Consider the following 14,931-nt stretch of genomic DNA (forward strand, 5'->3'; position numbering starts at 1 on the left):
TCAGGAGTCATTGCAGTATGGGGGAGATGAGAATTCATTACAATGTCGGTGAGTGAGGATTGATTACAGTCTGGGGGGAGTGAGGCATCATTACAGTGTGGGAGAACTGAGGATTGATTACAGTGTGGGGGGGAAGTGAGGATTCATTACAGTGTGGGGGTGCGTGAGGAGTCATTACAGTGTGGGGGGAGTGAGGCATCATTACAGTGTGAGGGGAGTGAGGCATCATTACAGTGTGAGGGGAGTGAGGTGTCATTACAGTGTGGGGGAGATTGAGGAATCATTACTGTGTGGGGGGAGTGAGGATTCATGATTGGGAAGAGTAACGAGTTATTTCATTGTGGGGTAGATTGAGGATTCATTACAGTGTGGGGGGAGTGAGGTGTCATTACAGTGACGGGGAGATTGAGGAATCATTACTGTGTGGGGGGGAGTGAGCAGTCGCTACAGAGTGGGGGGAGTAAGGAGTCGCGACAGTGCGGGGGAGATTGAGGAATCATTACAGTGTGGGGGAGATTGAGGAATCATTGCAGTGTGGGGCGACTGAGAATTCATTACAGTGTGGTGGGTTTGAGAATTTGTTTCAGTGTGGGGGGAGTGAGAATTCATCAGTGTGCCGGGAGTCAGGAGTCATTACAGAATGGAGGGACTGAGAATTCATTACAGTGTGGGGGGACAGAGAATTCATTATAGTGTGGGGGGACTGGGGAGTCATTACAGTGTAGAATGAGCCTTATTCTGTATCTAACCCCGTGCTGTACCTGTCCTGGGAGTGTATGATGGGGGCAGTGTAGAGGGAGCTTTACTCTGTATCTAACCCCGTGCTGTACCTGTCCTGGGAGTGTATGATGGGGGCACTGTAGAGGGATGTTTACTCTGCATGTAACCCTTTGTTGGAGCTTCCCTGGGAATATTTGAATGTTACAATTGAGATTCACTCCATATACCTTCTGTCCACCTGCAGAAAAGGAACCTGAGATTTGAGTAGATATTTGATCCAATCTGCTTGTTGTTTCCTTCCAGAGAATGGCAGCTGCCCAGCTCCCAGCCGCCTGCGACCCATGTGTGATGTAAATTACGGAAAGGAATGTGAGGATAATGATGACTGTGATCTGTGGTTAACCTGCTGCGATGCTGGCTGTGGGAAAAGATGTGTCCATCGCGCTTCCAGACATGGTAAGAGGGACAAACTGTCCAGGCAGCCTGCAGACACCTCATGTTGAATAGTTCCAGTTTATACATAGGGGGAGGTGGTGACATAACGGTAACGTCGCTGCACTCTTAATCCAGAGACCCAGAAGAATGCTTAGGGAAAATAGGTTTTAATTCCTCCATGGCAACTGGTGGAATTTGAATCAAATTCATAAATCTGGAATCTAAAACTAATCTCAGTAAAGGTTACCATATAACTATCATTGATTATCATAAAAACACATCTGGTTCACTAACATCCTTCAGAGACGGACATCTGCCATACTTATCTCATCTGGCCTCCATGTGATCCATAGCAATGTGGTTGAGTGTTCCCTGCCGTCTAAGCACTCAGTTGTATTGTAGAGAATTTCTCACCACCACCTTAGGGCAATTAGGGATGGGCAATTAATGCCGACAACCCATTCAAGAATAAATACTTTTTCAATTCCCAGCTGGAGCTGCTGAGTTCAGTTTGGATCCAGGAGCTTTCTCCACCATTCGATCAGATCATGGCTGATCTCATTGTGGCCTCAGCTTCACCTTCCTGTCTACCCCGCCCATACCCTTTGAGTCCCTTGTCAATCAAAACTCTATTTAACTCGACCATGAATACATTCAATGACCCAGCCTGTGCTGCTTTCTGCAGAAGTAAATTCTACAGCCTCACACCCCACGCAGAGAATGAAATTCTCCTAATCTCCAGTCGTCCAGTCACAGTCTTTCCCCATGAGGGGGCAACATCATCCCAGCATCCACCCTGACCGGCCCCATCAAGATCTTGTATTTATCTGAATCTAATGGAGACAGACCAAAACTGCTCACCCTTTCTTCATAAGCTAATCCTCCCTCCATCCCAGGAATCAGTCAAGCCAGCCCTCTCTGAATGGCTCTGAATATAATTTAAGTAATTTCTTTAGTATGGAGACCAACACCATGCCCAGTGCTCCAGACGCAGTCTCATTGTTCCTGTACAACTGGAGCAAAACTTCACTCCTTTTAATTTGATTCCTCTGGAAATTAAAGACAATATTCCATTGGTCTGGTTTCCTCAGATTTAGAATCATCATCCTTGTTTTCAAATCCCTCCTTGGAATGTTGCCCTCGCTCCCTGTCCCTGGAATCTCTAACAGTCTTGGTATTTTAGTTGCTGATTTGCGAAACCTGCCTCTCATTGCATTCTCGTTTTTAAAACAGGGAAGCGTGACAGGGAATGTCCAGAACCTTCCACGACGCAACACATCTGTGACAAGGGGGAGGCGGAGAAGTGTGAGAGAGACGATGATTGCACAGGCTGGAAGAAGTGTTGTCAAGTCGGAGACTGTGGGAAACGATGTGTCTACACCTTCCACAAGAAGGGTGAGAAGAAGACCGGGAGGGTCTGTAAAAGAGTAGAGTTTGTGAGAGGGGAGAGGGTGACTTCGAGGGGACAGGGTGAGTGAGAGAAGATGGAGTTTAGCAGGTCAGTGATAGTGTGAGAGTGGAGAGGGCACATGGAAAAGGGGAGATGGAATTTGGGAGAGGGGAGATGACGTGTGAAAGAGGGCAGATGATAGAGGAGAGAGGGCACGTGAGACAGGGGGGAGTGTTCCTGATCAAGCAGAGAGAACTCGTGAGAGAGAAGGGAGGACGCATGAGTCAGGACAGTTGCATGAGAGTCAATATAAGGGGAAAAATGGTTGCTGTAGAGTGCAGAGAGGATTGTGACAGGGGTGAGAGGGTTGGTAATCTGTGCAATTCTCGATCCAGAGACGCAGATTACGATCCCAGACCATATCCCAACAATGACTGTGATACTGGAAAAAAACAATCGTTTATTTTATTTGGTGAGACTGTGAGGAAAGGATACATTGTTGCAGGGACGATTGTACAAAGAAATAGGGGTTTGGTATTTTAAAACAAAACTATATTACTGTCAAAATATTATAATCTTTATCACCACACCCAAAAATAGTTCACAATTACCCCCAAAACAACACTACTCAACACATTGAAATACAATACCCTTACTTGCTATCTTTATTCCCACTTAAACAACAGGGAAATAGACTATCCCAGCTCTCAATCCACCCTAAATACCAATTGGTCAGAAGGATACTTGCTTTCCAGTTATTCTTTGAGAAAGAGATCTCTGGGGCGATCTCTGGTTTTATCCACGCCAGCGGGACAGGCATTTTAGCGGCGGGACTTCGGCCCATTCGGGCCGGAGAATAGCGGGGGGGGCCCGCCAACCGGCGCGGCGCGATTCCCGCCCCCGCCGAATATCCGGTGGTGGAGAATTCGGCAACAGCAGGATTCACGCCAGCCCCCGGCGATTCTCCGACCCGGCGGGGGGTCGGAGAATCTCGCCCCTTGTCTTTCAAACCAATATTCTTTTAAAACCATGACTGCAGCAGTCTAACATTCGAACATACTGTGATGTTGGCTTTTATCCCTTCACCAAATACTTAGAATACAATACATCTGAAATGTATACATTCATCACAGCGAGAATTGCTCAGTTGTTGAGTATATGAATGACTGAGATGGATTGATGTTTGGACACTGAATGGAGTCAAGTGAAATATAGATCAGGCAGGATTATTGGGGTTAAGCTTTTCTTCCGTGATGAATCTTATTGAATGGCGGAGCAGATTGGAGGGGCCGAATGGCCTCTTCCTCCTCCTATTCCATATGCTGCGACCATTGTCTCTCTCCAGAACCAGTTCAATTTGACTCCCAAAATGTTCTTGTGTCTACAGAGGAGGTCTTTGAATGCCCAGCAGAATCACGACTCACTCCCATTTGTCAGATGAAACTGGGAAATCGATGTTCCAGCGATGATGATTGTGATATTTGGCAGAGATGTTGTGAGGCTGGATGTGGGAACAGATGTGTGATGAACCTCAACTTTCAAGGTAAGGAATATGGGCTGTCCAAACCTCACCTGCCTGTCTCTGTTACCTCGAGATTTACTCTATGTAACCTTATGCTGTCATGTCCTGGGAGTCTTTGATGATGTTAAGACACCCTCGGCTCGTGCACGATCAATTAGAGCACCTGGCCCAATACTGCACTCACAGGCCTTCTGGAGAGAGAGAGCACTCACACAGGCATTCTGGAGAGATAGAGAGAGAGAGGGAGCGAGGGATAGAACTCACAACAGGATTTCTAGAGAGAGAGAGAGAGGGAGACAGTCGGCTGTTAGACTCGAAAAAGTAAACAAGGATCATGCATTGAATTCTGTTCATCGGCTTTTTACACTCTTTGCCCCATTGTACCTTACCTCCCATACTCCCATACCCCCACCATTCGGTATCCTTGTTTTCCACCAATAAGTATTTGATGACATTATCATCCTGAGTTTTTGGGATGTCTCCTCTTGTGACTTTAGAATTGGTAACAGGTCATGCAGGAATTAGCTAGCCTGAGGCACCTTCATCCAACAGAGGATGGATTAATGGCTGCCACCCCCTCTGTAACAGGCTGGCACCAGCAGCCTGTATTCCTGCCCTTATCACTTAGCTCACTATGAGGCTCCAGCCAGTTTCACAGCAGCCTTGAAAGCTGCACTCGGCCTTTTTACTTTTAAGACAACAGATGTAATCGGACACATTCATATTTTTACAGAATACTCCTTTTGGCAACGTGATGTTACGACTTCAAAGACGATAGTGTTTCGAGTGCAATGTCTTTTTTGAGCTGAGTGTTACATGGCTGTCACGAGGCCTATGCTTCATGGCAGAGGTCACATGACTATGGCATGTAGTAACACCTCTACACGGTCCATTATGAACAAAACAAATGTCTCTGTCGCTGTGGAGTTTGCACATTCTCTCCGTGCCTGTGTGGGTTTCCTCCAGTGCTTCTGTTTCTTCCCACAGTCCAAAGATGTGCAGGGTAGGAGGATTGGCCACGCTAAATTGCCCCTTAGTGTCTAAAGATTAGTTGGGATAAAGGAGATAAGCCGGCGGAGTAGGCCTCTGTAGGGTGCTCTTTCAGTTGGTCGGTTCAGACTCGATGGGCCGAATGACCTCCTTAGGCACTATAGGGATTCTATGATTTTATAATACTGGTATAACAAAATTATAATACAAGTTATACTTGCGTTTATATAGTGTGAGTATACTACAAATACATGGCTACAATACAGAGTGAATACACAAGGTAAGTGTGTAACAATAGTCACAGTTTATAATGTGACATTCTAAAGCAGTCCCATTATATTTCAGTGAATATAAAGTATTGGATAATAATGATCTAAAGAATTGTACCATTCCGAACTGCTCACATACTGTTCCAAAGTCTCATTAAAGTAACAGTTTGTTTGTATCCATTATAAGATAGGCAAGCATGCAATGGGCATCTGTGATTCTGTTCCTCCCCACCCCCCCCATCACACCTTAATGCACAATTATTTCAGTTATTGCAAGTGTTTAGGTATTCCGGATCTGAAGAGACTATCTTACAAGCTGATATCAGGCTCAGCCACCAAAAGAGGGAAATCTGTTTCTCTGTTAAGAGTCCGAGTAGCTCTCACGAGGCAAGGTTACATTTCTTTGTCTCAAACATTTAGACGGGATTTCAGTTACTTTCTAATGCGCGATGTTCGGATACGTCTAAACGTATGTTCGGATACTCATGACTAAACACCCTACCTCTGTCGGTCAGGAATCCATGTAATTTAAGACTTCTTAAATGAGTGTCTCGGATTTAAGAGAAGGATACATCTAAAGATCTCCAAATACAAATGGTGTCTACGTATTTCTGTGATGTTCAAAATTGAGTCAGTTCTGTTCTGACCAAATCCTTCACGGTTCACATCAGCTTTTCTGGAGAGAGATAGCCGAGTCTTGATGTGGATAGTATAGAGGCATCTTTACTCTGTATTTAACGCTGCAATGTCCCTGTCCTGGGAGTGTTTGCTGGGGACAGTTCAGAGGCAGATTTATATAAGAAGATAAGAACTAGGAACAGGAGTAGGCCATCTGGCCCCTCGAGCCTGCTCCGCCATTCAATGAGATCATGGCTGATCTTTGTGGACTCAGCTCCACTCTCCGGCCTGTACACCATATCCCCGAATCCCTTTTGTTCTTTGGAAAGGTATCTATCTTTTTCTTAAAAATGTTTAAAGAAGGAGCCTCAACTGCTTCACTGGACAAGGAATTCCAGAGATTCACAGCCCTTTGGGTGAAGACGTTCCTCCCAATCTCGGTCCTAAATCTACTTCCCCTTATTTTGAGGCTATGCCCCCCTAGTTCTGCTTTCCCCGACCAGTGGAAACAACTTGCCCGATTCTATCCTATCTATTCCCTTCATAATTTTATATGTTTCAATAAGATCCCCCCCGCATCCTTCTAAACTCCGATGAGTACAGTCCCAGTCTACTCAACCTCTCGTCATAATCTAATCCCCTCAACTCTGGGATCAACCTAGTGAATCTCCTCTGCACTCCCTCCAGTGCCAATATGTCCTTTCTCGGGTAAGGAGACCAAAACTGAACACAATACTCCAGATGTGGCCTCACCAAAACCTTATACAATTGCAGCATAACCTCCCGAGTCTTGAACTCCATCCCTCTAGCAATGAAAGACAAAACTCGATTAGCCTTCTTAATCACTTGTTGCACCTGCACACCAACTTTTTGCGACTCCTGCACCAGCACACCCAGGTCCCTCTGCACAGCAGCATGTTTTAACATCTTACCGTTTAAATAATGATCCATTCTGCTGTTATTCCTCCCAAAATGGATAGCCTCACACTTGGCAACATTGAATTCCATCTGCCAGACCCTAGCCCATTCACCTAACCTATCCAAATCCTTCTGCAGACTTCCGGTATCCTCTGCACTTTTTGCTTTACATTCTATCTAACCCTGTGCTGTACCTGTCCTTCGATTGTTTGATGGGGACACTGCAGAGAGAACTTTACTCTGTATCTAATCTTGTGCCGTACCTGTTATCGGAGTGTATGACGGGGACAGTGTGGAGGGAGCTTTGCTCTGTATCTAACCTCTTGCAGGACCTGTCTTGGGAATGTTTGATGGGGACAGTGTGGAGGGACATTTGCTCTGAAACTTACTTCATGCTGGAACTGCCCTGCGGGTGTTTGATGGGGACATTTCAAAGGGAGCTTTGGGGAAGAGGTTTAAGGTACGTGGGACAAGGTTAGAGGAGATGTACGAGGCAAGTTTTTTTACACAGATGGTAGTGGGTGCCTGGAACTCACTGCCGGTGGAGGTGGTGGAAGCAGGGATGATAGTGACATTTAAGGAGCATCTTGACAAATACATGAATAGGATGGGAATAAAGGGATACGGACCCAGGAAGTGTAGAAGATTTTAGTTTAGACGGGCAGCATTTGTCGGCACGGGTTTGGAGGGCCAAAGGGCCTGTTCCTATTTGTTCTTTGTACCTGTCCTGAGAGTGTTTGTTGAGAACAGTCAAGACGGAGCTTTACTCTGTATCGAACCCCGTGCTGTGGTTGTGGGACATTGAGCATTGAATGGTGTCTGTTGGTCAGGAGTATCAGTGAGTGATGTCAATCTGTGTCTTCCCTACAGGTCACGGAGGGACATGTCCACATTCATCCAGACTGCATTACGTGTGCAAGATGAACTTCACTGCTCCCTGTGAGGATAATGATTCCTGTGGGCACTGGGCATCATGCTGTAAGACGGAGTGTGGGCCGAGATGTGTGCCAGAGTGCCTGGCAAAAAGTAAGTGCGCATGCAAGAGTCGGAGAATGGTAACCTGGGTCGTCACATGGAACAAAATTAGTGGGGTATTGGTCAGCCTCAGTGCACTCATTGGAGGCTGCAGTGTCAGCCTAATAACTCCGTGATAGGAGGCTGTGTGGGAGGTGTGTCGGCCCAGTCAATGGAGGGTACGATTGGTTGGCCTTTGTTCAAAGAGGCTGAGGAGCAAAAGCATGGGTCCAATTGAAGTCTGATGTGTTAGAGAGCCCTTTACGTAGTCGAATGGTTCTCTGACTAACATCTAGGCAAATCGGAGTGTGAGTCACATATTCTCGGCTGTGTTGAAAAGGGCTGGGACTGTCAGACCGTGAGCACATTATCCAGGCCCACAATCCCTGGTTGTCATTAATGAGGGCAGAACGGAGGAAATGCTGGGGTACAGGGAAGGGTGTTGGCAGGGTGGGGTAGAACCAACTGGACTGCTCCTGTGGAGGGCTAGAATGAGCTCGATGGGCCAAGTGGCCTTCTGTGCTGGGAACATTCCATGATTCAGACAGAACTGGGCCTTGACCTCATAAGCTAATTGTAGGATCTTGCTGTGCGTGCGTTACCCATAACATCTCCCAGATTGTAACATTGCCACACTTTGAAGAAAAGTGAACCATTGACACAGAGCGTTTTGAAATGTCCCTGATGTGGGGAAAGACACAGGATCAATGTGAATTCCTCCTTTGCTCTTCAGAACCAACGGATCAGTGCCCCACTGAGGACAGACTTTCCATCTTCTGCCAGATGAGTACCGGAGATTCATGTGAAGACAACAAGGATTGTGATGCTTTCCACACTTGTTGTGATGCTGGCTGCGGCAAGAAATGTATCCCCAAGTGTTTCACAGGAGGTGAGAGAATCGTCCCCACCCACTGTACACTGACCCCTGTCCCGTCAACATAGGTTAGAGTATTGAGTGAATTAACCCGGGTTCCTGCTCCTGCTCCCTGTCCAATAATACCTGGCTTAGGGAGGGGGTGAATCTTCCCGGGTTCCTGCTCCTGATCCCTGTCCAATAATACCTGGGTTAGGGAGGGGGTGAATCTTCCCGGTTTCCAGCTCCTGATCCCTGTCCAATAATACCTGGGTTAGGGAGGGGGTGAATCTTCCCGGTTTCCAGCTCCTGATCCCTGTCCAATAATACCTGGGTTAGGGAGGGGGTGAATCGTCCCGGGTTCCTGCTCCTGATCCCTGTCCAATAACACCTGGGGCAGGAAGGGGGTGAATCGTCCTGGGTTCCTGCTCCTGATCCCTCTCCAGTGACTTCTCAATTAGGGAGGTTGAGTCAATCAGCCTGGGTTTCTGCTCATGATTCCTGTCCAGAGGCCACTTGGTTATGGAGAGGAGAGAATAATCCCAGTTCCCGATCCTGATCCCTGTCGAGTGACCCAGGGTTCCTGCTCCTGAATCCTGCCCAGTGTCCCCTGTGTTTGGGTGAGGTGTGAGTCAGCCCATGTCCCTGCACTAATTCCAGTCTAATGATCCCTGGTTTTGGGAGGGGGTGAATCATGCCGGATTTCTGCTCCTGCTCCCTGTCCATTGAGTCTAATGTGTGGTGTCAGATTGAACAATACGTATTTCAGCTTCCCACTGTGATGAATGTATGAAATTAATATATATATGATATGCGCTGATGCAGTAATGATTTCGAGAGTCTGGGGTAGGGTCTATGTATATGTGCTGCAGTGACATGTTTTAAGAGTCCTGAAAACAATAAAGACAGACACTGTGGCTGCAGAATGTGCAATTAAGATGTCATAAAAGTGAGATTTGTTATTTCAGGTCCTGCTTTTTTGATACAAAGAAAAGACTAATGGGTTTTTGTTATGATTTCTGGGCCGCAGATAATTTGATATAGTGTATATAAACTTTCGCAATTAAGTCATGCAGTTTGATGTGATGTACCGTAATTACCACGAGACGAGAATGGTGGAACAATCGAGACTTTATTGAACAAGATGTTGTGCCTCCTGTAGCTGGAACCAGAATAGCTGCAGCGCAGGAGAGGACACCCTTTATTTACCGTCGTACCTGTAACATACGGGCAGTCCCGTAATTCATACAATATAACACAACTGGTGGTTACAACATTCACCCCCTGTTTAAAAAAAATAATCTGGTGGGGGTGGCAGGAACATTACAAATTAAGTCTGTCGGGGCTTTGGCTTTCCGCCGCGATCGCCCCAGTCCTGGTGGTGATGTGGGCGCCGACCTGGTCACCTGCGACTCTAGGAGCGTGTTGTCCTCGTCTCCGTCACCCCTGAGTGGATCCAATGGGAGGACGGATCCTGCTGGGGTGGGGGCTGCGGTGAGGTTCGCTGGAGGGAGGGTGAGTGGCGCAGGGGTGAATGAGGCAACCCGGGTGGGGAGGAGCGGTGTCAGGTCAAGGGTCGTGGGTGGGGACTCAGCTGGTGCCAGGTCTCGGAGGGAGACTGTGTCTTGGCGCCCGTCGGGGTGTGCCACGTTGGCGTACTGCGCGCTTGCATGTTGGAGGTGGACTTTCTTGACCACCAGAGGGTCCGTTTTATGGCTCCGCACATGCTTCCAGAGGAGGACGGGTCCAGGAACTGTCAGCCATGTTGGGAGCGAGACCCCAGAGGTGGACTTCCTGGGGAAGGCAAACACACGTTCGTGAGGGGTCTCATTAGTCACGGTGCAGAGGAGCGATCGGATGGAGTGGAGTTCGTCGGGGAGGACCTCCTGCCAGCGGGAGACCGGGAGAGTTTGAGACCACAGGGCCAGCAGGACGGCCTTCCAGACCGTCCCGTTCTCCCTCTCCACCTGCCCGTTCCCCCAGGGTTTGTAGCTGGTCGACCTGCTCGAGGCGATGCACTTGCTGAGCAGGAACTGACGCAGCTCATCGCTCATGAAAGGGGACCCTCAATCGCTGTGGATGTAGTTGGGGAAACCGAACAGAGTGAAGATGCTGTGCAGGGCTTTAATTACCATGGCAGAAGTCATGTCGGGGCATGGGATGGCGAAGGGGAACCGTGAGTACTCATCAATAACGTTGAGGAAGTACACGTTGCGGTCGGTGGAGGGGAGGGGCCCTTTCAAGTCCATGCTGAGGCATTCAAAGGGGCGGGAGGCGTTCACCAGGTGTGCTGTATCCGGCCGGTAGAAGTGCGCTTGCACTCTGCGCAGACCTGGCAGTCTCTGGTGACGGTCCTGACCTCCTCAATGGAGGAGGGCAGGTTGCGGGCCTTGACAGAATGGAAGAACCGGGTGACCCCCGGGTGGCAGAGGTCATAGTGGAGAGCCCGGAGTCGGTCCACCTGTGCGCTGGCACATGTAACGTGGGATAGGGCATCAGGGGGCTCATTGAGTTTCCCCAAAGGGATACAAGATCTCATAGTTACAGGTGGAGAGCTCGATCCTCCACCTCAAGATCTTGTCATTTATGATCTTGCCCCGCTGTGTAGTATTAAAGATGAAAGCAACCGACCGTTGGTCAGTGAGGAGAGTGAATATCCTGCCGTCCAGGTAATGCCTCCAACGCCGCACAGCTTCCACTGGCTTGGGCCTCCTTCTCGTCAGAGGAGTGCCGATTTTCGGAGGCATGGAGTGTGCGGGGAAAGAAAGCCACGGGCCTGCCTGCCTGGTTGAGGGTGGCGGCCAGAGCCACGTCCGATGCATCGCGCTCCACTTGGAAGAGGAGGGACTCGTCGACCATGTGCATCGTGGCCTTGGCGATGTCAGCCTTGATGTGGTTGAATGCCTGGCGGGCCCTAGCCGTCAGGGGAAAAACTGTGGACGTGATGAGTGGGCGGGCCTTTTCCGCATAATTAGGGACCCACTGGGCGTAATATGAGAAAAACCCCAGGCAACGTTTCAGGGCCTTGGGGCAATGGGGGAGAGGGAGTTCCAGGAGGGGGCGCATGAGGTCGGGGTCAGGCCCTAGGACTCCAGTTTCCACTACATAGCCGAGGATGGTTAAGCGGTTGGTGCGGAACACGCATTTCTCCTTATTGTAGGTGAGGTTAAGCAGTTTGGGGGTTTGCGGCGTGGTCCTGCTGATCGTGGCCGCAGATGGTGACGTTATCTAGGTACGGGGAGGTGGCCCGCACCCCATACTGGTCAACCATTCGGTCCATCTCTCGCTGGAAGACCGAGACCCCATTGGTGACGCCGAAGGGTACCCTAAGGAAGTGATAGAGGTGGCCATCTGCTTCGAATGCAGTGTATTGGCGGATGGGGAGCTGGTGGTAGGCGGACTTCAAGTCCACTGTGGAAAAGACTCGATACTGCGCCATCTGATTGACCATGTCAGATATCCGTGGGAGGGGGTACGCGTCGAGCTGCGTGTACCGATTGATGGTCTGACTGTAGTCAATGACCATCCTGTGCTTCTCCCCAGTCTTCACTATCACTACTTGAGCTCTCCAGGGGCTGTTGCTGGCCTTAATGATCCCCTCTCGCAGAAGCCGTTGGACCTCAGACCTGATGAAGGTCCTGTCCTGGGCACTGTACCGTCGGCTCCTAGTGACGATGGATTTGCAGTCCGGAGTGAGGTTTGCAAACAGGAAATGTGGATCGACCGTAAGGGTCATGAGGCCGCAGACGGTGAGGGGGGGCAGGTGTCCGCCGAATTTCAAAGTGAGGCTTTGGAGATGGCCCTGAAAATCCAGGCCGAGCAACAGGGCAGCGTAGAGGTGGGGGAGGACGTAGAGCCGGAAGTTGCTGAACTCTACGCCCTGGACGGAGAGGGTCGCGATATAGTACCCCTGGATTTCAACGGAATGGGATCCGGAGGCCAGGGAGATTTTCTGGGTGATGTGGTGCACCGGGAGGGAGCAGCGCCTTACCGTAGTGGGGTGGATGAAACTCTCTGTGCTCCCAGAGTCAAAGAGGCAGGTCGTCTCGTGCCCGTTGATCTTCACCGTTGTCGTAGCAGTCGCGAGGTTGCGGGGCCGACACTGATCCAGGGTGATGGAGGCGAGCTGCGGAAGATGCTTGGAGGTCCCGGGGTGATTGGCAGAGGCAGTAGGCGGTGAACAGCCAGACGAGCAGGGGTCCTGCGCGGTCCAAATTGGCGCCGAAATGGCAGCGCCCATGGGGCGCACATGGTGGGCGGCATCAAAGATGGCGGCGTCCACGGGCCGCCCGTGGTTTGCGGTGGGGAAGATGGCGGTGCCCATGGGCCGCACGTGGCCTGCGGAGGGGAAGATGGCCGCGCCCCTGGGCCGCATGTGGGGAGTGTAGAAATGCCGGGCCTGGAAAAGGCGGCGACCGACCAGGCCTGGCAAACGGAAACAAAGTGCCCTTTCTTCCCACACCCATTGCAGGTCGCGCTCCGCGCCGGGCAGCGCTGTCTGGGGTGCTTGCTTTGTCCACCAAAGTAACACGGGTCCTCCAGAGTTGGCTGGGTGCCGCGAGGCGCAAGCTTGTGGTGAGCTGGAGTCGGCAGCTGGTGTGTCTCACGAGGGTGTCGCGCTGTTGGGGGTGTAGGACTGCAGGTTACGGGTGGCCACTTCTAATGAATTAGCAAGCTGCCTAGTCCCCGCAAGATCGAGCCCTTCCAATAGTTGCTGGCGGACGTACGTAGACATCATGCCCGTGACGTGCGTCTCTAATTAAACGTTTGGTGTGTTGGACTGCTGAAACTGCCCGGCAGTCACAGTTCCTACCGAGGATCTGTAGGGCCCATAAGAAATCGTCCAGAGTCACCCCGGGGAGTCGCTGTCTCGTGGCCAGGAGGTGCCTGGCGTACACTTGATTCACCGGCATTAACGTAATGTCCCTTCAGGATCGTCATCGCTTCGGAGTAGGTGGGCGCATCCCGGATGAGGGGAAAAATGTCAGGGCTTAATTGAGGGATACAAGATGATCAGAGGATTGGATAGGGTGGACAGTGAGAGCCTTCTTCCTCGGATGGTGATGTCTAGCACGAGAGTAGTAAGGGCGTGGAATGCCCTGCCTGCAACAGTAGTGGACTCGCCAACTCTAAGGGCATTCAAATGGTCAATGGATGAACATATGGACGATAAGGGAATAGTGTAGATGGGCTTTAGAGTGGTTTCACAGGTCGGAGCAACATCGAGGACCGAAGGGCCTGTAATGTTTTATGTTCACCCGTGAGTAGAGGATTTGGAGCTTCTGCGAGTCCGAGGGTTCTTCAGTGGTTGCTCAGACATAGCCTTCGAAGCAGGCTAGCCAATGGTCGAAGGTGGACGTGACATTGGCTGCGTGACGGGTCAGCTGCAGCCGATCAGGTTTGATGTGGAAATCCATCTTTTAAAATCTCGTTCAATAAATTGATGTACCGTCAATTACCACGAGACGAGAATGGTGGAACAATCGAGGCTTTATTGAACAAGGTGTTGTGCCTCCTGCAGCTGGATCCAGAATGGCTGCAGCGCAGGAAAGCACACCCTTTTATACGGAATCACTCCTGGAGCGAAATATCTTTCCTTTACGTGTTACAAATTTTTAAAAAACAAATTGGGATTTCTGTCTGGTATCCGAGAAAACGTCGGGGTCTGGTCCGGTGTTTGTAATACCACAATCAGATATTTTGTGTGACTGTTAGTCTGCCCTCTGGAGATCAGAGTGACCAAAGCTCTGGCACAGACAGTGTGTTAAGTTCACTGGGGAGGGGAGCCACAGAGCAGGATCTAGTTCCCAGTGCTCTTGGGGTTGGGAGGGTCCCACACTGATGTGATGACTGTGGTGTGATTCTGTCTCCTCTTATCTTTCAGTGAATGGAACGTGCCCAGTCTCCAGGAGACTCACAATGATGTGTGACATGACACTAGGGAATGATTGCAGCAACAACACCCAATGTGACATCTGGCAGATGTGCTGCAAAACCAGCTGTGGGGCGAAATGTGTCCCAACATTCATCAACAAATGTGAGCATCAGTTACAGAGCAGCAGACACGCTCTCATGGGAGAATCCCACACAGACTGAGCAGGAAGGGCCAAGATTGAATGTGACAGTGAACATGGAGCACGGTAGCATTGTGGATAGCACAATTGCTTCACAGCTCCAGGGTCCCAGGTTCGATTCCAGCTTG

The 14,931-nt window shown here is 49.9% G+C and overlaps 1 protein-coding gene across 1 annotated transcript in view; it reads left to right on the forward strand.

Annotated features, from left to right (window-relative positions):
* The window catches only part of LOC140392263 (uncharacterized), a 206,242-nt gene that overhangs the window by 184,195 nt on the left and 7,116 nt on the right, over positions 1-14,931 (forward strand). Inside the window, exons 104-109 of the mRNA XM_072477579.1 lie at positions 1,024-1,176; positions 2,389-2,550; positions 3,933-4,088; positions 7,733-7,888; positions 8,610-8,765; positions 14,614-14,766. Of these exons, the coding sequence (XP_072333680.1) occupies positions 1,024-1,176; positions 2,389-2,550; positions 3,933-4,088; positions 7,733-7,888; positions 8,610-8,765; positions 14,614-14,766 (936 nt within the window). The remainder of the gene's footprint in view (positions 1-1,023; positions 1,177-2,388; positions 2,551-3,932; positions 4,089-7,732; positions 7,889-8,609; positions 8,766-14,613; positions 14,767-14,931) is intronic.

Source organism: Scyliorhinus torazame, chromosome 16 (assembly GCF_047496885.1).
Source record: "Scyliorhinus torazame isolate Kashiwa2021f chromosome 16, sScyTor2.1, whole genome shotgun sequence".
NCBI classification, from domain to species: domain Eukaryota; kingdom Metazoa; phylum Chordata; class Chondrichthyes; order Carcharhiniformes; family Scyliorhinidae; genus Scyliorhinus; species Scyliorhinus torazame.